At 41.3% G+C, this 22,449-nt stretch overlaps 2 protein-coding genes across 2 annotated transcripts; one reads left to right on the plus strand and one right to left on the minus strand.

The window, feature by feature from the left end:
* Positions 1-13,480: 13,480 nt before the first annotated feature.
* On the plus strand, positions 13,481-14,416 carry LOC101122990 (olfactory receptor 10G4-like). Its single transcript, XM_004019483.3, has one exon. The coding sequence runs from the start codon at positions 13,481-13,483 to the stop codon at positions 14,414-14,416; it is 936 nt and encodes a 311-aa protein (XP_004019532.3).
* A 4,509-nt stretch (positions 14,417-18,925) lies between these two features.
* On the minus strand, positions 18,926-19,981 carry LOC114110057 (UDP-glucuronosyltransferase 2B18-like). Its single transcript, XM_042237638.2, has one exon. It carries the CDS (start codon positions 19,831-19,833, stop codon positions 19,117-19,119), a length of 717 nt encoding a protein of 238 aa, XP_042093572.1. The 5' UTR covers positions 19,834-19,981; the 3' UTR covers positions 18,926-19,116.
* Between the last annotated feature and the right edge of the window lie 2,468 nt (positions 19,982-22,449).

A 22,449-nucleotide genomic window follows, 5' to 3' on the forward strand; every position in this document is an offset into this window, starting at 1 on the left:
CGTCTGGAACACACAGCGAGTCACAGAGTTGGATAGAGAAGAGATGGGGGAGAAAAGAGACAGAGGCCACCTGGTGGAGAAAAAGGAGGGTCCAAAGGAGGAGAGAATGGTCAAGCCAGTAATCTCGCTCTCAGGTAAACTTGGGTAGTGAAGTTTGGGTTTTTAAATGTACAAAATTGACAACAAAAACCTAAGAGCAAAGATTAAAAATCTAGAGTAGAGGTTGGATTTTCAAAAATACAATATTAAAGAAAAGAAGCAGAAGGAAAAGGAAGAAAGAAAAAAATAACAAGAATTATTAAAAAAAGAAAAACAACAACAACAACAGCAACAACAACAACAACAAAACAAACCAACAACCATCCAAAGACTATATATGGTGTTTGCCTTAAAAAAAGTCTTTTAAAAAAAAAATAGTAATAGTAGATTATAGAAATAAAAATTAGAGGAGAAATAGAAGACTTAACAATTAAAAAAAAGGTTAGAAGAAAAAAAGAAAATAAAAACCAAAAGAAAAAAAAAGGAATGATTTTAAAAATAGTAAAAATATCACTTGCCCTTTTCTGATGTTGTGGGCCATGTGGGATCACTTCCAAGGTTGTTCCCTCTGTTTAACTTCTTCTGTTTGCTGGTTTTTTAGGCTCACTAGTTCAGTCGCGCTGTGGGGAGGGGGGATGCTGCAAACAAATAGCACTGTCGTGTGCACACAGTGTCTCAGCCCCGCTTGACCTGTCCATTCTTGTGGCGCACAAACCGCTCCGGCTCTACGATGCTGAGAACCGTCTGGGGCCGGCCCTAGGCTGCGTGCACTTCCCCGGTCCAAGCCGCTCAGGTTCGGCGCTCAGGCAGCCCTCAGAGGCACAGATTCGGCTGGAACTGCGCTTTGTGCCCTTCCCAGGTCCGAATAGCTCAGGAGTTTGGCGAGCGCGATCGCCGCGACTTGTCACCTTTTCTGCTGCTGCTGCTCAGCTTTCTGGGTGAACCACTGGCGCCCCCCGTGAGGCAGATGGTGACTGTCCAGCACCCCCAGAAGTCTTAGCAAAGAAGCCTGCTTGCAGTTAGGTAAATAAAGTCTCTCTGGGTCTGCAATTGCCCCTTTCCAGTCCTTACGGCTCTGGCTGCCTGTCCCCGGCGGGGGATGGTCTGCAGCCAGCTTTTTCCGTTCCATCCTTTGTTCTGTGCTCGGTCCTGGCGGTGTCTTATGTTCGAGCTTTTCGCGTGGTAGCTATCCCACAGTCTGGTTTGCTAGCCCAAGTTAGATCGTTCTGGTTGCGCGTGGGGCGTTCCTGCCCGATTCTTACAAAGCTCTGCAGCCCGCGCCTCCCTTGCGTCCCTGCCCTGCCCCCACTTCCCAATGGCGGATGCAGGCGTCTGTGCTGCTTTTCCGCTGGGGGAGTTACTGTTGGGCTTGTAATCTGTTGGTTTTAATTAATTATTTATTTTTCCTTCCTGCTATGCTGCCCTCTGTGTTTCCAAGGCTCGCCACAGACTCGGCAGGGAGAGTGTTTCCTGGTGTTTGGAAACCTCTCTTCTTCAAATTCCCTTCCCTGGACGGGCTTCCCTTCCCGGGACGGAGCTCCCTCCCCACCTTTGTCTCCTTTTTCGTCTTTTATATTTTTTCCTACCTGTTTTTGAAGACAATGGTCTGCTTTTCTGGTTGCCTGATGTCCTCTGCCAGCCTACAGAAGTTGTTTTGTGGAGTTTGCTCGGCGTTGAAATGTTCTTTTGAGGAATTTGTGAGGGAGAAAGTGGTCTTCCCATCCTATTCCTCCGCCATCTTTTTCTGAATCGATATGGCTTTTCTTTTTCTTGTTTTTTTTTTTTTTTTTGACTTTTATTTTTCAATTTGTTAATGTGATGAATTACATTGATTGATTTGTGGATATTGAAGAATCCTTGCATCCCTGGGATAAAGCCCACTTGGTCATGGTGTATGATCTTTTTAATGTGTTGTTGGATTCTGATTGCTAGAATTTTGTTAAGGATCTTTGCATCTATGTTCATCAGTGATATTGGCCTGTTGTTTTCATTTTTTTGTGGCATCTTTGTCAGGTTTTGGTATTAGGGTGATGGTGGCCTCATAGAATGAGTTTGGGAGTTTACCTTCCTCTGCAGTTTTCTGGAAGAGTTTGAGTAGAATAGGTGTTAGGTCTTCTCTAAATTTTTGGTAGAATTCAGCTGTGAAGCCGTCTGGACCTGGGCTTTTGTTTGTTGGAAGATTTCTGATCACAGTTTCTATTTCTGTGCTTGTGATGGGTCTGTTAAGATTTTCTATTTCTTCCTGGTTCAGTTTTGGAAAGTTGTACTTTTCTAAGAATTTGTCCTTCTTCCACGTTGTCCATTTTATTGGCATGTAATTGCTTATAGTAGTCTTTTATGATCCTTTGTATTTCTATGTTGTCTGTTGTGATCTCTCCATTTTCATTTCTAATTTTATTGATTTGGTTTTTCTCCCTTTCTTTCTTGATGAGTCTGGCTAATGGTTTGTCAATTTTATTTATCCTCTCAAAGCACCAGCTTTTGGCTTTGTTTATTTTTGCTATTGTCTCTTTTGTTTCTTTTGCATTTATTTCTGCCCTAATTTTTAAGATTTCTTTCCTTCTGCTAACCCTGGGGTTCTTCATTTCTTCCTTTTCTAGTTGCTTTAGGTGTAGAGTTAGGTTATTGATTTGACTTTTTTCTTGTTTCTTGAAATATGCCTGTATTGCTATGAACCTTCCCGTTAGCACTGCTTTTACAGTGTCCCACAGATTTTGGGTTGTTGTGTTTTCATTTTCATTTGTTTCTATGCATATTTTGATTTCTTTTTTGATTTCTTCTGTGATTTGTTGGTTATTCAGCAGTGTGTTGTTCAGCCTCCATATGTTGGAATTTTTAATAGTTTTTCTCCTGTAATTTAGATCTAATCTTACTGCATTGTGGTCATAAAAGATGCTTGGAATGATGTTAATTTTTTTGAATTTATCAAGGTTAGATTTATGGCCCAGGATGTGATCTATCCTGGAGCAGGTTCCGTTGCACTGAGGAAAAGGTGAAATTCATTGTTTTGTGGTGAAATGTCCTATAACTATCAATTAGGCCCAACTGGTCTATTGTATAGTTTAAAGTTTGTGTTTCCTCGTTAATTTTCTGTTTAGTTGATCTATCCATAGGTGTGAGTGGGGTATTAAAGTCTCCCACTATTATTGTGTTATTGTTAATTTCCCCTTTCATACTTGTTAGCATTTGTCTTACATATTGCGGTGCTCCTATGTTGGGTGCATATATATATGTTGGGTACATAATTGTTATATCTTCTTCTTGGATTGATCCTTTGATCATTATGTAGTGTCCTTCTTTGTCTCTTTTCATAGCCTTTGTTTAAAAGTCTATTTTATCTGATATGAGTATTGCTACTCCTGCTTTCTTTTGGTCTCTATTTGCGTGGAATATCTTTTTTCAGCCCTTCACTTTCAGTCTGTATGTGTCCCTTGTTTTGAGGTGGGTCTCTTGTAGACAACATATATAAGGGTCTTGTTTTTGTATCCATTCAGCCAGTCTTTGTCTTTTGGTTGGGGCGTTCAGCCCATTTATGTTTAAGGTAATTATTGATAAGTATGATCCTGTTGCCATTTACTTTATTGTTTTGCGTTCAAGTTTATACACCCTTTCTTTCTTTCCTGTCTAGAGAAGATCCTTTAGCATTTGTTGGAGAGCTGGTTTGGTGGTGCTGAATTCTCTCAGCTTTTGCTTGTCTGTAAAGCTTCTGATTTCTCCTTCATATTTGAATGAGAACCTTGCTGGGTACAGTAATCTAGGCTGTAGGTTATTGTCTTTCATCACTTTAAGTATGTCCTGCCATTCCCTCCTGGTCTGAAGAGTTTCTATTGAAAGATCTGCAGTTATCCTTATGGGAATCCCCTTGTGTGTTATTTGTTGTTTTTCCCTTGCTGCTTTTAATATTTGTTCTTTGTGTTTGATCTTTGTTACTTTGATTAATGTGTGTCTTGGGGTGTTTTGCCTTGGGTTTATCCTGTTTGGGACTCTCTGTGTTTCTTGCACTTGGGTGATAATTTCCTTCCCAATTTTAGGGAAGTTTTCAACTATTATCTCAAGTGTTTTCTCATAATCTTTCTTTTTGTCTTTTTCTTCTGGGACTCCTATGATTCGCATGTTGGGGCATTTAACATCATCCTAGAGGTCTCTGAGATTGTCCTCATTTCTTTTAATTTGTTTTTCTTTTTTCCTCTCTGGCTCACTTATTTCTACCTTTCTATCTTCTACCTCACTTATCCTATCTTCTGCCTCCCTTATTCTACTGTTGGTTCCCTCCAGAGTGTTTTTTAATCTCATTTATTGCATTATTCATTATATATTGACTCTTTTTAAGTTTCTTCTGCTACTGCTAAGTCGCTTCAGTCATGTCCAACCCCGTGCAACCCCATAGATGCCAGCCCACCAGGTTCCCCCGTCCCTGGGATTCTCCAGGCAAGAACACTGGAGTGGGTTGCCATTTCCTTCTCCAATGCATAAAAGTGAAAAGTGAAAGTGAAGTGGCTCAGTCGTGTCTGACTCTTAGCAGTCCCATGGACTGCAGCCCACCAGGCTCCTCTGTCCATGGGATTTTCCAGGCAAAGTACTGGAGTGGGGTGCCATGGTCTCCCTTGCATCTTCTCAATCCTTATCTCCAGGCTATTTATCTGTAACTCCATTTTGTTTTCAAGATTTTGGATCATTTTCACTACCATTATTCGAAATTCTTTATCAGGTAGATAAAGAATTCCCTATCTCTTTCGCTTTTGTTTGGTTTGGTGTGCACTTATCCTGTTCCTTTACCTGGTGGGTATTCCTCTGTCTCTTCATCTTGTTTATATTGCTGTGTTTGGGGTGGCCTTTCTGTATTCTGGCAGTTTGTGGAGTTCTCTTTATTGTGGAGTTTCCTCACTGTGGGTGGGGTTGTATGGGTGGCTTGTTAAGGTGTCCTGGTTAGGGAAGCTTGTGTCCGTGTTCTGGTGGGTGGAGCTGGATTTCTTCTCTCTGGAGTGCAATGAAGTGTCCAGTAATGAGTTATGATATGTCAATGGGGTTGGAGTGACTTTGGGCAGCCTGTATATTGAAGCTCAGGGCTATGTTCCTGTGTTGCTGGAGAATTTGCATGGTATGTTTTGCTCTGGAACTTGCTTGCCCTTGGGTGGTGCTTGGTTTCAGTGTAGGAATGGAGGTGTTTGATGAGCTCCTATTGATTAATGTTTCCTGGATTCAGGAGTTCTCTGATGTTCTCAGGATTTGGACTTAAGCCTCCTGCCTCTTGTTTTCAGTCTTATAGTAACTTCAAGACTTCTCCATCTATACAACACTGATGTTTCTAAAGATCTATAGGCCCCTTCCTATGTAGTCGGTGCTAACTACAGGGTTTTAATCTATTGCACCTGTCACTTCCAAGGCGGTTCCCTCTGTTTGTTTTAGCTTCTTCTGTTTGTTGGTCTTTTTAGTGTCTAATTTTCGTCCTGACACAAGGGGGCGGTGGTGGACACTGTTTTAGGCTGACCTGTTGAGTCGTGCTGTGGGGAGGGAGAAACACTGCAAACAAATAACACTGGCGTGCGCTCGGGTGTCTCAGCCACATTGGGTTTGCCCCCACTCACAGCGTGTGTGCTTTCCCTGTCTACACTGCTTAGGCTCTAGGTTGCTCTACTGGGAACTGTCTGAGGCTGGCCCTGGGTTGCATGCACTTCCCAGGTCTAAGAAGCTCAGGTTCAGGTACTCGGTACTCCTCAGAGGTGCAGATTCGGTTGGGCCTACATTTTGTGCCCTTCCCAGGTCCAGGAGCTCAGATGACCAGGTGTTTGGTGAGAGCGGTCGCTGTGACCCCTGCCGCTCAGTTTTCTGGGTGTACAACTGACGCACCTTCTCAGGCGGATGTCGGCTGTGCAGAATCCCAAGAAATCTTAGTTAGCAATGAAGCCTGCTTGCAGTTTGGTAGATGATGCCTCTCTGGGGCCGCAATTGCCCCCTTCCAGCTCTGGCTGCTCTCGCATTCCTGTCTCCAGCATGGAATGGGCCGGTCCGTAGCCGGCTAGCTCTAGTCAGTCCTTTGTTCTGTGAGCAGGCCTAGCAGTGTCTTAGGTTAGGGCTTTTCGCGGGGTAGCTATCCCACAGTCTGGTTGGCTATCTCAAGTTAGTTCCTTCAGATTGCCCTCGGGGCATTCAGGACTGGTCCTTACTCTAAGCAATGCAGCCTGTGCCTCCCTGCCCAGCCCCCTCTTGCTAGTGGCGAAGGCAGGTGTCTGTGCTGCTTCTCCACTGGGGGAGTTACCATTGGGCACGTAATCTGTGGGTTTTAATTATTTATTTATTTTTCCCCCTGGTTATGTTGCTCTCTGAGGTTCCAAGGCTCGCTACAGACTCACCAGTGAAAGTTTTTCCTGGTGTTGGAAACTTCTCTCTTTTTAAAGACTCCCTTCCTGGGACAGATCTCCATTCCTGTCTCTTTTGTCTCTCTTTTTCTTTTTTATATTTTTTCCTACCTCCTTTTGAAGACAATGGGCTGTTTTTCTGGGTTGGAAGAAAAGTTATGACCAACCTAGATAGCATATTCAAAAGCAGAGACATTACTTGGCCAACTAAGTTCCGTTTAGTCAAGGCTATGGTTTTTCCAGTAGTCATGTATGGATGTGAGAGTTGGACTGTGAAGAAGGCTGAGCACCGAAGAACTGATGATTTTAAACTGTGGTGTTGGAAAAGACTCTTGAGAGTCCCTTGGACTGCAAGGAGATCCAACCAGTCCATTCTGAAGGAGATTAGCCCTGGGATTTCTTTGGAAGGAATGATGCTAAAGCTGAAACTCCAATACTTTGGCCACCTCATGCGAAGAGTTGACTCATTGGAAAAGACTTTGATGCTGGGAGGGATTAGGGGTAGGAGGAGAAGGGGATGACAGGATGAGATGGCTGGATGGCATCACTGACTCCATGGCTACGAGTCTGAGTGAACTCTGGGAGTTGGTGATGGACAGGGAGGCCTGGCGTGCTGCGATTCATGGGGTTGCAAAGAGTTGGACACGACTGAGTGACTGAACTGAAATGGACTGATGTCCTCTGCTGGCATTCAGAAGTTGTTTTGTGGAATTTATTCAGCTTTCAAGTGTTCTTCTGATGAATTTCTGGGGGTGAAAGTGGTCTCAGTGTCCTATTCCTATGCCATCTTAGGACCACACCCCATGTCCAGTTCTAACTGTTGCTTCTTGACCTGCATGCAGGTTTCTCAGGAATGATGAAAGCTGAATGAAACTTTCAACACATTGTGCTGTATTTTGATGTTTTCTCTTGAGACTCTACTTGAAATAACTGAAATAACTTCTGTGGAGCCCTGAACTTGTTCTTGGAGACATTATTATGGTGTTGTTCCTCTGTTAACCTGAATTTTAAAATATTGTTTGTAGTAACATGATGCGTATGATTGATTCCTTGAAGCTGTTTTCTCTGAGTTAATTAGTACTTGAAAAGGATCCTAAATTATAGAAGTAAATAGTTAAATTATAAGAAGTAAATAGTTAACATAGAATCTGGGTCAACTCCATAATGAGTAGGGATAACTGAGAGTGGAAAAGCTGGTTTAAAACTCAACATTCAAGACACCAAGATCAATGCATCTGGTCCCATCACTTCACGGCAAATAAAAGGGGAAAAAGTGTGATGACCATTTATGGGTTCTGGGCAATTTTATGTTTAGAATAAACAGTTGTGAGTTTATCTGTATCACTGATAAGGAAATAGGGTAACTGAGTCCTTCTTTCCTCTTAGGCATAAGTACTAGCTCCAGAAAGTCATGAACTCCTCTCAGAAGTGTTCAGATAACAAACACATAGGGAAATATGTAGGTAATTATTAAAAATCTTTCATTAGTCCCTTTCTGTTGTTTTTCTGTTCATCTAGGAAGCCTGAACACCCAAGAGTAATCCTATTCCCTAAGAAAGCAAATCAAGTTACACTCCACTTTTCTAGCTATATGAGTTTCCATTCTCTGCCCTTAAGTTAATTGGGTCCTTGAACAGAAATGAACCACTCTTTCTCAACAAGCAATCACAGATACACCAGCTCTTTGAGTAGTAACTTGCAAATAAGTGCCTTGACATAGCATGCTGAGTGTTCATTCTTCAGGGTGAAGGGTAAACACAAATGAATTTTATATTTTAATAAATTTAAATAGTTATAATTTTATAAATTTAAATATATTAAATTTAAAATTTCAATATAGTTATATTTATATATTCATAAATTTATAAAATATATATACATAATCATGCAGTGAAGGTGAGTTCTTAGAAAGGTAAATTTCTCTCATTTCCTCTTGCTTTCCCTCTTAAGCTTTCATTGAGAGATAAGATATTGTTATCTAATATTGTTAGCTAAGTTATTGATAATCACTCGTGGTTATCAAGTCTTGACTGTCTTTCACTTCTGCCTCTGTTTCTATACTTATTCTTTCTCTCTGTATGTGTCATACATAACACAAACTGCATATATATATACACGCATATATGTATATACATACAACATATACATATCTGTATGTGTGCAATTAGTAATAGGGACACACGAAAAGGGATAAAGTTGCTACAGCATAAACAGACAAGTAAAAAACCCTGTTATCTCTCACTGATAATGCCAGCCTTAGGTCTTAGGCTACCTTGCAATTCACCTGATGAAAAATTTCATACTTTATCTAATCTATGGGATTTATCCTGGTAATGGGATCCCACTGGTACAGTAGAAATTTTAGAGATATGTTTGTTTCATTTTTTTGGTTCTGATACTCACATAGGATATTAGAGTAATTGTTACTGTTCTTTACTCTTTCATTTGAAGAATATAGCTTTAATGTAGCTTCAGCTAGATTGTCTGGTGAGAGTATCCACTCTGTGTGGGCTTTATTAAGAGCAGAGAACCTAGCAAAATAGACACAGATGTATAGAACAGTCTTAGGACTCTGTGGGAGAGGGAGAGGGTGGGATGATTTGGGAGAATGGCATTGAAACATGTATAATATCGTATATGAAATGAATCGCCAGTCCAGATTCGATGCATGATACTGGATGCTTGGGGCTGGTGCACTGAGATGACCCAGAGGGATGGTACGGGGAGGGAGGGGGGAGGGGTGTTCAGGATGGGGAACACGTGTATACCTGTGGTGGAATCATGTTGATGTATGGCAAAACCAATACAATATTGTAAAGTAATTAACCTCCAATTAAAACAAATTTATATTAAAAAAAGAGCAGAGAACCTCAATTCTCTCACATTGTTGAATCTTTCCTTGAAAAATAGCAACAATCTTGAGTTCAACAATATTTTGGATTAAACTAAAAACATCATTTCTGCCCCACTTTCCATTGTACCCAATTTCAGCTTTTCTTGATATTCAGTTCAGTTCAGATCAGCCACTCAGTTGTGTCCAACTCTTTGCGACCCCACATACTGCAGCATGCCAGGCTTCCCTGTCCATCACCAGCTCCTGAATCTTGTTTAAATTCATGTCATCGAGTCAGTGATATCATCCAACCATTTCATCCTCTGTCATCCCTTTCTCCTCCTGCCTTCAATCTTTCTCAGGATCAGGGTCTTTCCAATGAGTCAGTTGTTTGCATCAGGAGGCCAAAGTATTGGCGTTTCAGCTTCAGCTGATGAATATTCAGGGCTGCTTTCCTTTAGGATGGACTGGTGGGATCTCCTTGCAGTCCAAGGGACTCTCAAGAGTCTTCTCCAATATCACAGTTTAAAAGCATCAATTCTTTGGCACTCAGCTTTCTTTATAGTCCAAGTCTCACATCCATAAATGACTATTGGAAAAATCATAGCCTTGACTAGGCAGACTTTTGTTGGCAAAGTAATGTCTCTGCTTTTAATACGCTGTCTAGTTTGGTTATAACTTTTCTTCCAAGGAACCAGTGTCTTTTAACTTCATGGCTGCATTCACCATCTGCAGTGATTGTGGAGCCCCCCCCCCCCAAATAAAGTCTGTCACTGTTTCCGTTGCTTCCCTATCTATTTGCCATAAAGTGATGGGACCAGATGTCATGATCTTAGTTTTTTAATGTTGAGTTTTAAGCCAGCTTTTTCACTCTTTCTCACTTTCATCAAGAGGCTCTTTAGTTCTTCACTTTCTGCTATAAGTGCGGTGTAATCTGCATATCTGAGGTTATTGATATTTTCCCCAGAAATATTGATTCCAGCTTGTGCTTTGTCTAGCCTGGCATTTCGCATGATTTACTCTGCATATAAGTTAAATAAGCGGATTGTCAATATAAAACCATGACATACTCTTTTGCCTCTTTGGAACCATTCTGTTGTTTCATGTACAGTTTTAACTGTTGCTTTTTGACTGGCATACAGATTTCCCAGAAGGCAGGTAAGGTGGTCTGGTATTCCCATCTCTGTCAGAATTTTCCATAGTTTGTTGTTATCTACAGACTCAAAGGCTTTGGGGTAGTCATTATAGCAAAAGAAGATGTATTTCTGGAATGCTCTTGCTTTTTCCATGATCCAGCGGATGTTGACAATTTGATCTCTCATTTCTCTGCCTTTTCTAAAACCGGATTGAACATCTGGAAGTTCACTATTCATGTATTGCTGAAGCTTGGCTTGGAGAATTTTGAACATTACTTTGCTAGTGTGAGAGATGAGTGTAATTGTGCAGTAGTTTGAACATTTTTTGGCATTGTCTTTCTTTGGAATTGGAATGAAAACACATTTTCCAGCCCTTTGGCTACTGCTGAGTTTTCCAAATTTGCTGGCATATCGAGTGCAGCACTTTCACAGTATCATCTTTCAGGATTTGAAATAGCTCAACTGAAATTCCATCAAGTCCACTAGCTTTGTTTGTAGTGATGCTTCCTAAGGTGCACTTGACTTCGCGTTCCAGAAAGTCTGACACTAGGTGAGTGATCACACCATCGTGGTTATCTGGGTCATGAAGATCTTTTTTGTATACTATGTATATTCTTGCCACCTCTTCTTAATATCCTCTCCTTCTGAAATGTTCATACCATTTCTGTCACTTATTGTGCACATCTTTGCATGAAATATTCCCTTGGTATCACTAATATTCTTGAAGATATCTCTAGTCTTTCCCATTCTATTGTTTTCCTCTATTTCTTTACATTGATCACTGAGGAAGGCTTTCTTGTCTCCATGCTATTCTTTGGAAGTCTGCATTTAAATGAGTATATCTTTCCTTTTCTCCTTTGCCTTTAGCTTCTCTTCTTTTCTCAGTTATTTGTAAGGCCTCTTCAGACGACCACTTTTCCTTTTTGCGTTTCTTTTTCTTAGGGATGTCATGATCATTGCCTGCTGTACAATGTCAGGAACCTCTGTCTATAACTATCTGATCTAATCCCTTGAATCTATTCGTCACTTCCACTGTATAATCATAAGGGATTTGATTTAGGTCATATCTGAATCGTCTAGTGGTTTTCCCTACTTCCTTCAATTTAAGTCTGAATTTGGCAATAAGGAGTTCATGATCTGAGCCACAGTCAGCTCCCAGTTTTGTTTTTGCTGACCATATAGAGCTTCTCCATCTCTGGCTGCAAAGAATATAATCAATGTGGTTTTGGTATTGAGCATCTGGTAATGTCCGTGTGTAGAGTTTTTTCTATGTTGTTGGAAGAGGGTGTTATGACCGGTGTGTTCCCTTGGCAAAACTGTTAGCTGTTTCCCTGCTTCGTTTTGTACTCCAAGGTCAAATTTGCCTGTTACTCCAGATATCTCTTGACTTCCTACTTTTACATTCCAGTCCCCTATAATGAATAAGACATCTTTTTTTGGGTGTTAGTTCTAGAAGGTCTTGTAGGTCTTGATAGAATTGTTCAACTTCAGCTTCTTCACCCTTAGTGGTTGGGGCATAAAGATGGTACTGTGATATTGAATGGTTTGCCTTGGAAATGAACAGAGATCATTCTGTCGTTTTTGAGACTACACCCAAGTACTGCATTTCAGACTCTTTTGTTGACTATGATGGCTATTCCATTTCTTCTAAGGGATTCTTGCCCACAGTAGTAGATATGGTGATCATCTGAGTTAAATTCACCCATTCCAGTCCATTTAGTTCACTGATTCCTACAATGTCTATGTTCACTCTTGCCATTTCCTATTTGACCACTTCCAATTTGCCTTGATCATGGACCTAACATTCCAGGTTCCTATTCAATATTGTCCTTTATTGCATAAGACTTTGCTTCCATCACCAGTCACATCCACAACTGGGTATTGTTTTCACTTTGGCTCCATCTCTTTCTTCTTTCTGGTATTATTTCTCCAATATTTCTTGATATTAAGTTTACATAGACCCGTTTCTCTTATGTTGATTCTTTCTTGTTACAGGTGGTAGATTTTACATAAGAGTCATATGCTTCATAAATTGTCTTCTCTTTTGAGGTCATTGCCTGGATTTATGAGTATAAGGAATGGAAGATTGGGGGAGAATATAATCTCTTACAAAGCTTTATAAGAGAAAGTATTATATTTAAATGTTTAGGATAGAAATCTATATGTGAGAAACCAGCCACTTCCCAGTGGATTGTGGTTGGGAGAACACATATGAAGTTTATGTTTTCAGAGCTTCCTAAGTGACTGCATAAAATAAGGCAAGCTTGCAGCTAGCTGTGTTGTGATGGTTCTTATTTTCTGGATCACATGAGAGGTTGTCAGGATTCTATATGGAGTTTAGGGATTCGTAACCTGCTCTGAGTTTATTTTCTATATAAATAATTAGTGGTAGTTAGTGAGACACCAGTACCAATACCAGTGATGAAATTTTCCTCAAAATTGTAGCTTTGAATTGAGAAGTCTCTATTGCACAATGAGAATTTATCTTCTCTTTCTACTCCCTCTCTGTCTCTGTCTTTCTCTCCCTCCATAGCCATATCTATACATTTAAAACAACAAGGGAACAGCTCCAAAGAATTTGATATCATTTACTGAGTACCTATGAATGTCATTACTTTACTAAGCAGTTGTCATTTATTATCTTACTTCACTCTGACATTGCCATTGAGGCAGGTGATCCTGAACTTCAGATGAGATGAGAGAGCAACCTGAAACTTTGGTTTCAACACTGTGAGACCTGGAGCATACAACAAGTTAACATAATCCGGAGAAAGTATAAAATAGAAAATTTGGCTTGTTTTATGGTGCGAAGTTAGTAGTATTAATGATATATCAATAGAAACTTGTATGGTTTTCTCACTTTTTCACATCTATCTGTGTATACCTGGGTGTTTGGTGTGTGTGTGACACACAGAGAGAATGAAGGGATATAAGAGAGAAAAGATGAAATCGTTCTATCTCCGTTTAAAGAGAGGTTTGTGAAGCAAAGTTGAGTATGACTCTAGAATTACAAACCATGTATAATGAAGTTCTCAGTTCTCAATAAAATGTTGGATGCTCTTGATGTTCCCATACAGAGAGAGAGAGAGAGAGAGAGAGACCAAAAGCCTGGAGAAATGACAAACATAAGCCTAGTGACAACGTTCATCCTCACGGGCCTTCCCCATGCACCAGAGCTGGACATGCTCCTCTTTGGAATCTTCCTGGTGATCTATGTCCTCACTGTGGTGGGGAACCTACTCATCCTGCTGGTGATCACAGTGGATCCCCGTCTGCACACCCCCATGTACTACTTCCTGAGCAACTTGTCCTTCATTGACATGTGGTTCTCCACGGTCACTGTGCCCAAAATGCTGATGACCCTGGTGTCCCCAGAAGGTAGTCCTATCTCCTTTCCCAGCTGTGTGGCCCAGCTCTACTCCTTCCACTTCCTGGGCAGCACCGAGTGCTTCCTCTACACCGTCATGGCCTATGACCGCTTCCTGGCCATCAGTTACCCGCTCAGGTATGCCAGCATGATGAGTGGGAGGGTGTGTGCCATCCTGGCCACAACCACGTGGCTCAGTGGCTCTGTGCACTCTGCTGTCCAGACCACAATGACGTTCCGTTTGCCCTTCTGTGGACCCAACCAGATCCAGCATTACTTCTGTGATGCACCACCCATCCTCAAACTGGCCTGTGCAGACACCTCTGCCAATGAGTTGGTGATCTTTGTCAACATTGGGGTGGTGGCTTCAGGCTGCTTTCTTCTGATAGTGCTGTCCTACGTGTCCATCGTCCATTCCATCCTGAAGATCTGCACCTCAGAGGGAAGATGGAGAGCCTTCCAGACCTGTGCCTCCCACTGCACTGTGGTCCTTTGCTTCTTTGTTCCCTGTATTTTCATTTATCTGAGACCAGGCTCTAAGGAAGCTATGGACAGGATTGTGGCTGTTTTCTACACTGTGATGACGCCCCTTTTGAACCCTGTGGTCTACACCCTGCGGAACAAGGAGGTGAAGAAAGCTCTGTTGAAGCTTAAAGACAAAGTAGTGCATTCACAGAGCAAATAATCTCTACAATGTAGACTTGTGCATTTAACAAACGTAGTAATAGAATAGTATAATGAAACATAGAAATATAAGAGTGTATAGTACAATATATCAGAGAAGGCAATGGCACCCCACTCCAGTACTCTTGCCTGGGAAATCCCATGGACGGAGGAGCCTTGTAGGCTGCAGTCCATGGGGTCGCTAAGAGTCGGACACGACTGAGTGACTTCACTTTCACTTTTCACTTTCCTGCACTGGAGAAGGAAATGGCAACCCACTCCAGTGTTCTTGCCTGGAGAATCCCAGGGATGGGGCATCCTGGTGGGCTGCCATCTATGGGGTCGCACAGAGTTGGAACGACTGAAGTGACTCAGCAGCAGTACAATATACGATTTTATCAGTGTGAAATATTTTGTATATAAAGTTCTCAGTGTTAATCTTTATCCAAACTTCTTAGTCAGAAATATTTGTTCCAAGGATTTTTTTCAAATTGAAAAAATTACAAATATTTTATTTATGATAAACATGCTAAATTTTGATCTATGAAGTCTTTTCTCTGCAACATGTTTATTTTACTTTTTCCTCTATTTTTTCATATACAATTGACATATAACATGATTTTTACCTTTTTAAAGTGTGAATATTCAACTGGGATCTTGGATGTAGAATAGTGAGCTATTTATATATACCTAAGTTGATAATATGCTTTTTTGCTTTTGTCTTATGCACACAAACCGGGAACACTGCTTAAGAACAGCCAAAATTATCAGAGTCACTTACTGAGGCAGCTGTGGATCTGCCTCCTCAGTTCTTTTTGTGGCTGCATGTGTGTGTGTGTGTGTGCATGTGTGCACATGTGTGTGCACGCCTGTGTGTGTGTTTGCATGAAGGTCCCAAGGTAACTGCCCTGCTTCCCAGGACATCTTGACCCTGGTTAGTGCTCCCACACTGAAAGTCCCACATGTCTGAGAGGATTGTTGTCTCTCCAGGTAGGTCTCAGGACAAGCTATGGATCTGAGAGGCACCTTTCAGAGACTGGGAACCATTGCCACTTTCATAGAGCCCTGAAGTTCCTCAGGTTTGGTCCCTGTGATCAGGAGGAAGCTACCATCAGACATCTCCAGTTTCCATCACATAATCTGACCTTAAATTGCTGTATTAATGGACCAGATGCTCATATTCAGCACAACCATTCTATGCTGGGTCATTTTACTATGGATGGTGATGAAAGTCATGCTGCTCAGAGAGCACCTTCTCTCAATATTTCAGAGTTTTGGAAATTCAGATTCACCAAACCTCAACCTCCTCTGGGACAGGGACACCCTACATTGTAGGCTGGAGCCAAGGGTGCTTCCTATTTAGAAAGAAAGTAGAAAAATTAATGTGTAATTAAATCACTTAGCATCATGGGATTTCAACATATTTCTTTCACAAGTTAGAAAAATCAGGCCTAGTAAAGACAGAACACCCTAACCGCCCCCCCCACCCCCACCCCAGTGCATAGCTACACAGCCCATACAAGCGGACTTCCACGTGCAATGGGTGAAGTGCTATAACTGCATGTAAACAAAAGCAAATATTGGTTCAAATAAGGTTAGAAATAGTTTTATGCTCTGTATCTCTGTTTTTCAGCTGTGAAAGACCTCTAGCAATACTGTTTGGAGGATTCAATAAGTTAGTAGAAGTAAAAGTGCTTTGAGAAGTGAAAGTTTTGGTCATTCAGTCTCATCTGACATTTTGTGACTCTGTGGACTCTAGTAGTACTGTACACAATAGTTTCTTAATTCAAGTTTTAAAATTCAAACCTGGGACTACCAGTTAGATAGCCTGATTCTCAGTTCAATGCTTTTACAAACTATTTTCGTGAATGACTGGTGATTCATGCATCTTCAAAAGTACAGTAATTTTGAAGATGCATGAACGTAATTTTCTTTAAATCACAGATAATAAATTAGTATCATGATTAACACCATTATTGACAATGCAATTATTCCAAATGTTTTGATAAATTTAATATTCACATATTTACTAGTTTTCAAGTAATTTAACTGCAATGAAGTCCATGAAACATTAAAATTATATGGAATTAAATTATTCTGGAACAATTCAGAGGCAAAAACTGAGCTCAATAAATGTTATTGAGCTTGGGATATACCAGACACCTTATTTATTCTTTACTAGAGACTTTATTATTACCCAAACCCTATGCCATAGGTACTAATGATACATAATATGAGAAAACTGAAGATGATTAGGTTCCTTACTCAAATTCACAGTTAGTATGGAATGTAGTTAAGGCTTAATCCCAAATGGGTTGGGTTACATCATTCAGTCTTGTCTGACTCTTTGTGACCCCAGGGACTGTAAGCTTCCAGGCTCCTCTGTCCATGGATTTTCTGGACAAGAGTACTGGAGTGGGTTGTCATTTTCTTCTCCAAGGGATCTTCCCGACCCAGGGATCAAACCCGATCTCCCGCATTGCAGGCAGATACTGTACCATCTGAGCCACCAGGGAAGCCCTGCACACAAATACCCAAATATCCAGCACAAAAACACATGGAGTGAAATTCTAGCCTGTATTGGTATAAGAGAATTTCAGGGACCTTTTAACTCTTTGAGGACAAAACATCAGTTAACATCAATAAGCACTGAAATAACAAAGAACTGAATTTTGTACAGTTATGTGTGGTTTATATATCAAATATAGGCATTTTTTCAAAAGCTAATTTTCCGCCATATACTATGAAAAGCACTTTAGCTACCCTAACTCTGCCTGACTTAGATTCTAAGTGCTTTATAACACTATTTTTGAGCTCCAAATTAAGTTGTGGACTTCTCAAGGAAAAATATTGTCTTTTCTTGTAATAATCCACTTTCATAAATGTTGGTCTCATTTCTTTAAGATGCTCTCCCTGCTACAGACACTTTCCACTTCCCAGTATGTTTATACTTTCTGAGGGACTCAACTTCTAATGCACACTCATAATTTTAGACATCACTTCTAAACAGGGGCCTTCTCTTTCTGTCCATGCTGTTTCTGCCTTCTTTGTTCAAGTCCCTAATAACTTTAGTTTTTCAGATATTTCTGTTAGTAAGTAAAGCTATTGCATCAAATTTCATGTGTTTAAACATTTTTGCCTCTTATTCAACATTTGCCTCTTATGTGCTATGATTGTCCCAGCAAAATATATGCTGAAGCTCAGAGGGTCTGCCCATAATCCTTCCTTATACCCTTCTTTTAAAATGGAAAGTACAGTAAGAGATATAAATAGAGAAAGATGAGACATATGGGGCAACATGAAAAAGCTCTGGAAAATAAGTAAAATAATGGATAATTGAAATACTTCATTAATGAATTCTTTACATTATCAAATATTAATTGGAACAGCATTATTTGTAAGTTTTTCATTATGTCATTATTATGCCCTAAGAGTTACAAATGCTGTTCTCAAAACAGGAAAATAAAAAGAGTAAAATAATTCACTGTTGGTTTGTGCATTGCACTTAAGGAATGATGCTGTTGTTCAGTCGCTCAGTCATGTCTGTCTCTATTTGACCACATGGACTGCAGCACACCAGGGCTCCCTGTTCTTCACCATCTCCCAGAGCCTGCTCAAATTCATGTCCATTGAGTTGGTGATGCCATCCAACCATCTTGTCCTCTGTTATTCCCTTCTCTTCCTGCCTTCAATCTTTCCCAGCATCATAGTTTTCTCCAGTGAGTCAGTGCTTTGCATGAGGTGGCCAAAGTATTGGAGCTTCAGCTTCAGCATCAGTCCTTCCAATGAATATTCAGGGCTGATTTCCTTTACGATTGACTGGCTTGATCTTGCAGTCCAAGGGATTCTCAAGAGTCTCCTCCAACACCACAGTTCAAAAGCATCAATTCTTCAGCACTCAGCTTTCTTTATAGTCCAACTCTCACATCCATACATGACTACTAGAAAAACCATAGCCTTGACTAGATGAACCTTTGTTGACAAAGTAATATCTCTGCTTTTTAATATGCTCTCTAGGTTGGTAATTGCTTTTCTTCCAAGGAGCAAGCATCTTTTAATTTCACAGCTGCAGTCACCATCTGCAGTGATTTTGGAGCCCAAGAAAATAAAGTCTGTCACTGTTTCCATTGCTTCTCCATTTATTTGCCATGAAGTGATGTGACTGGATGCCATGATCTTAGATTTTTTTTTCTTTTTCACATCTTTCATTATTCATTTTTTAAAATATAAACTTATTTATTTTAATTGGAGGTTAATTACTTTACAATATTGTATTGGTTTTGCCATACATCAACATGAATCTGCCACATGTTTTGTGAATGTTGAGTTTTTTTTTTTTTTTTTTTTTACTATGAATAGACTTTTATTGTTCTGGTTTCTACATCCAACATGTGAAAAACAGTTAAATTCAACCATATCTTTTTAGTATACTTTTGCATTAAAATAATAAATTTCAATACATACCCACATCATTTTATGGAGGAGTTCTACTTACGAGGCAGAACTGCTAGAGCAGTAGTACCCAAACTTTCAGGCCCCAGGAACCAGTTTCGTGGAAGACCATTTTTCCATGGACTGGGATAGGAAGCAATGGTTTTGGGATGATTCAAGCACATTACATTTATTGCTCACTTTATTTCTATTATTGCATCAGCTCCACCTCAGATCATCAGGCATTAGATCTCAGAGGTTGGGGACACCTGCGCTGAGTCTCAGATACAGCTAGTCTCTTTTCCCCTTCTTTCCTGTTTTAGCAAACTTCCAGCAACAAAATAGACAACATTTTGTGATGACAAATATGGCAGTTGCCACACAGGCCAGCAGGAACCCAATGACATCCAGAGAGTGGTACTGGAACCAGGTGAGGTCATGGATAGCAGGCCGCAAGTGCTTGGCTCCTTTGTGGCGCATGACAAACTCGATCCAGAAGACTGCTCTGTCCAAGGGCTTCATAGGCTGATCATGTTGAATGGCTGATAATCTCATCATATTCTCTTTGTAGGAAGGATTATTAATGACTTCCTTCAATGCATTGAGCAAATCTCTTGTTGACATTGTTTCCAAGTCCAACCTGACAGCTGTTCCCTTGGATTTCATTCGAGTGATGTTATCAGCTTGATCATCAAACAAAGGAGTGCCCACCATAGGGATCCCATGATAGATGGCCTCATAAACACCACTGCTTCCACCATGAGTTATAAAGGCTTTGGTTTTTGGATGGCCAAGAAGGTCATTCTGGGGAAACCATTTATACAACTGGGTGTTGGGTCCTAAGTTATCTGGTTTTTTGCCATCATATCTCCATAGCACCTTTTGTGGAATTTGAGTGAAGGCTGATGCAATCACCTCGGCTCTGTCTTCTGACATGTTACTGACCATTGACCCCAAAGAAAACACCACAATACCATTTTCGCCAGAGCTCTGCACAGACTCTTCCATTTCCTTACGCAGAGGCTTGGCAGGTTTGCAGTGGAGCCCTCCAACAAATTCAACATTTGGTAGTCGTGGACGAGGAAATGAAAAGTCCCAGTAGCTTCGAATGAGCTACATTTCGGCTTTCCCCATTGTCTCTGATAAGGTAGTAGGTCTTCCTGTTTTCGAAGACAATGGTCTGCTTTTCTGGTTGCCTGATGTCCTCTGCCAGCATTCAGAAGTTGTTTTGTGGAGTATGCTCAGCGTTGAAATGTTCTTTTGAGGAATTTGTGAGAGAGAAAGGGTCTTCCCGTCCTATTCCTCTGCCATCTTAGGACCGCCCCCGAATGTTGAGTTTTAAGCCAACTTTTTCACTCTCCTCTTTCACCTTCATCAAGAAGCTCTTTAGCTTCTCTTTGCTTTCTTCCATAGGGTGGTGTCATCTGCATATCTGAGGTTATTGATATTTCTGCTGCTGCTGCTAAGTCATTTCAGTCATGTCCAACTCTGTGTGACTCCAGAGATGGCAGCCCACCAGACTCTCCCATCCCTGGGATTCTCCAGGCAAGAACACTGGAGTGGATTGCCATTTACTTCTCCAGCGCATGAAAGTGAAAAGTGAAAGTGAAGTCACTCAGTCATGTCCTACTCCTAGTGACCCTATGGATGACTGTAGCCTACCAGGCTCCTCTGTCCATGGGATTTTCCAGGCAAGAGTACTGGAGTGGGTTGCCATTGCCTAGCAATCTTGATTCTAGTTTGGACTTCATGCAGTATGACATTTCTCATGATGTACTCTGCATATAAGTTAAATAAGCAGAGTGACAATGTACAGCCTTGATGAACTCCTTTCCCAATTTTGAAACGGTCCATTTTTTCATGTCCAGTTCTAACTGTTGCTTCTTGATTTGCATACAGGTTTCTCAGGAATGATGAATGCTGAGTGAAACTTTCAACACATTGTGCTGTATTTTGATGTATTCTCCTGAGACTCTCTGGAGAAGGCAATGGCATCCCACTCCAGTACTTTTGCCTGGAAAATCCCATGGATGGAGGAACCTAGTAGGCTGTAGTCCATGGGGTCACTAGAGTCGTACACGACTGAGCGACTTCTCTTTCACTTTTCACTTTCATGCATTGGAGAAGGAAATGGCAACTCACTCCAGTGTTCTTGCCTGGAGAATCTCAGGGACAGGAAAGCCTGGTGGGCTGTGGTCTATGGGGTCGCACAGAGTTGGATACAACTGAAGTGACTTAGCAGCAGCAGCAGCAGCAGCAGCAGCAGCAGCAGCAGCGATTTCACTTGCACTTTTTTTTTTTTTTGGCTTATAATAGCATTTTTATTACTATAGTGGGGGGTGAGGGTATCAAAAAAGGTTATCCTTTTCAACCTCAAACTGGGAAAGAGGGAAATCGGATAGCCTTTTGAGATCAGGATTGTAAAAATCAGTACAGCTGAATATTTTTCCTCCTTGACTTCCAAGATATCACGTTCTTCCACCACTATGCTATTCTTTCTGTCTCCTGCAGCTTTGCTTCCAGGCCCAGCCGTCTGATAAAGGGATCAGTGACATGGTAGCGGCGCTCAAAGCTCAGGGCATCCCGCTCCTTTATCTGCCTACGGATGAGGTCTCTAGTTATGTTGACTTTTGCCATCTTCTCTTAATGGGTTCAACAGAAGGACGCTATAGAAGGATCTTCAGGACCCTTGAGCATTCCAGCCAAGCCCAGGTCCACAAGACACACATTTAATTACCTGTCAGGCCTCTTCCTAGGACCGGTGGCGGCGCAACTTCAGGAGCCCACGTTCGTCCGGGTTGCCCGGCCCCTCTCCCCGGAGGCAGGGCGTGGATCCCGGGGAGGGGGCTGGGGGACCCGGGCTGCTCTAGCCCCTTCCCATGCTCCCCGCGCGGCGCCTGGCTGGGGCCGGACAGCGCCTCCGCCCGCCCCTGCGCACTGCCTCACACTCGCGCTCACACACCTTCACTTGCACTTTTAACTTTCGTGCATTGGAAAAGGAAATGGCAACCCACTGCAGTGTTCTTGCCTGGAGAATTCCAGGGCTGGAGGAGCCTGGTGGGGTGCCGTCTATGGGGTCGCACAGAGTCGGACATCACTGAAGCAACTTAGCAGCAGCAGCAGCTTGAGACTCTCCCTGAAATAACTGAAATAACTTCTGTGGAGCCCTGAGCTTATCCTTGAAGACATTATTATGGTGTTGTTCCTTTGTTAACCTGATATTTAAAAATATTGTTTGTAATAACATGATGTGTATGATTGATTCCTTGAAGCTGTTTTCTCTGAGTTTATTAGTACTTGGAAAGGATCCTAAATGTTTGGGAACGCATGTACACCCGTGGTGGATTCATGTCAATGTATGGCAAAACCAATGCAGTATTGTAAAGTAAAATAAAGTAAAAATAAAAATAAAAAAAAAAGAAATAAATAGTTAACATAAAATCTGGCTCAACTCCAAAATGAATAGGGATGACTTAGAGTGGAAAAGCTGGCTTAAAACTCAACATTCAAGACACCAAGATCATGGCATCTGGTCCCATCACTTCATGGCAAATTAAAGGGGAAAAAGTGAGATGACCATTTATGGGTTCTGGGCAATTTTATGTTTAGAATAAACAGTTGTAT

Source organism: Ovis aries, chromosome 21, assembly GCF_016772045.2.
Source record: "Ovis aries strain OAR_USU_Benz2616 breed Rambouillet chromosome 21, ARS-UI_Ramb_v3.0, whole genome shotgun sequence".
NCBI lineage: Eukaryota > Metazoa > Chordata > Mammalia > Artiodactyla > Bovidae > Ovis > Ovis aries.

Bases quoted from the DNA above. Each gene is read 5' to 3' on its own strand.
- LOC101122990 (XM_004019483.3), top strand. From the start codon at position 13,481: ATGACAAACATAAGCCTAGTGACAACGTTCATCCTCACGGGCCTTCCC.
- LOC114110057 (XM_042237638.2), bottom strand. From the start codon at position 19,833: ATGGAAGAGTCTGTGCAGAGCTCTGGCGAAAATGGTATTGTGGTGTTT.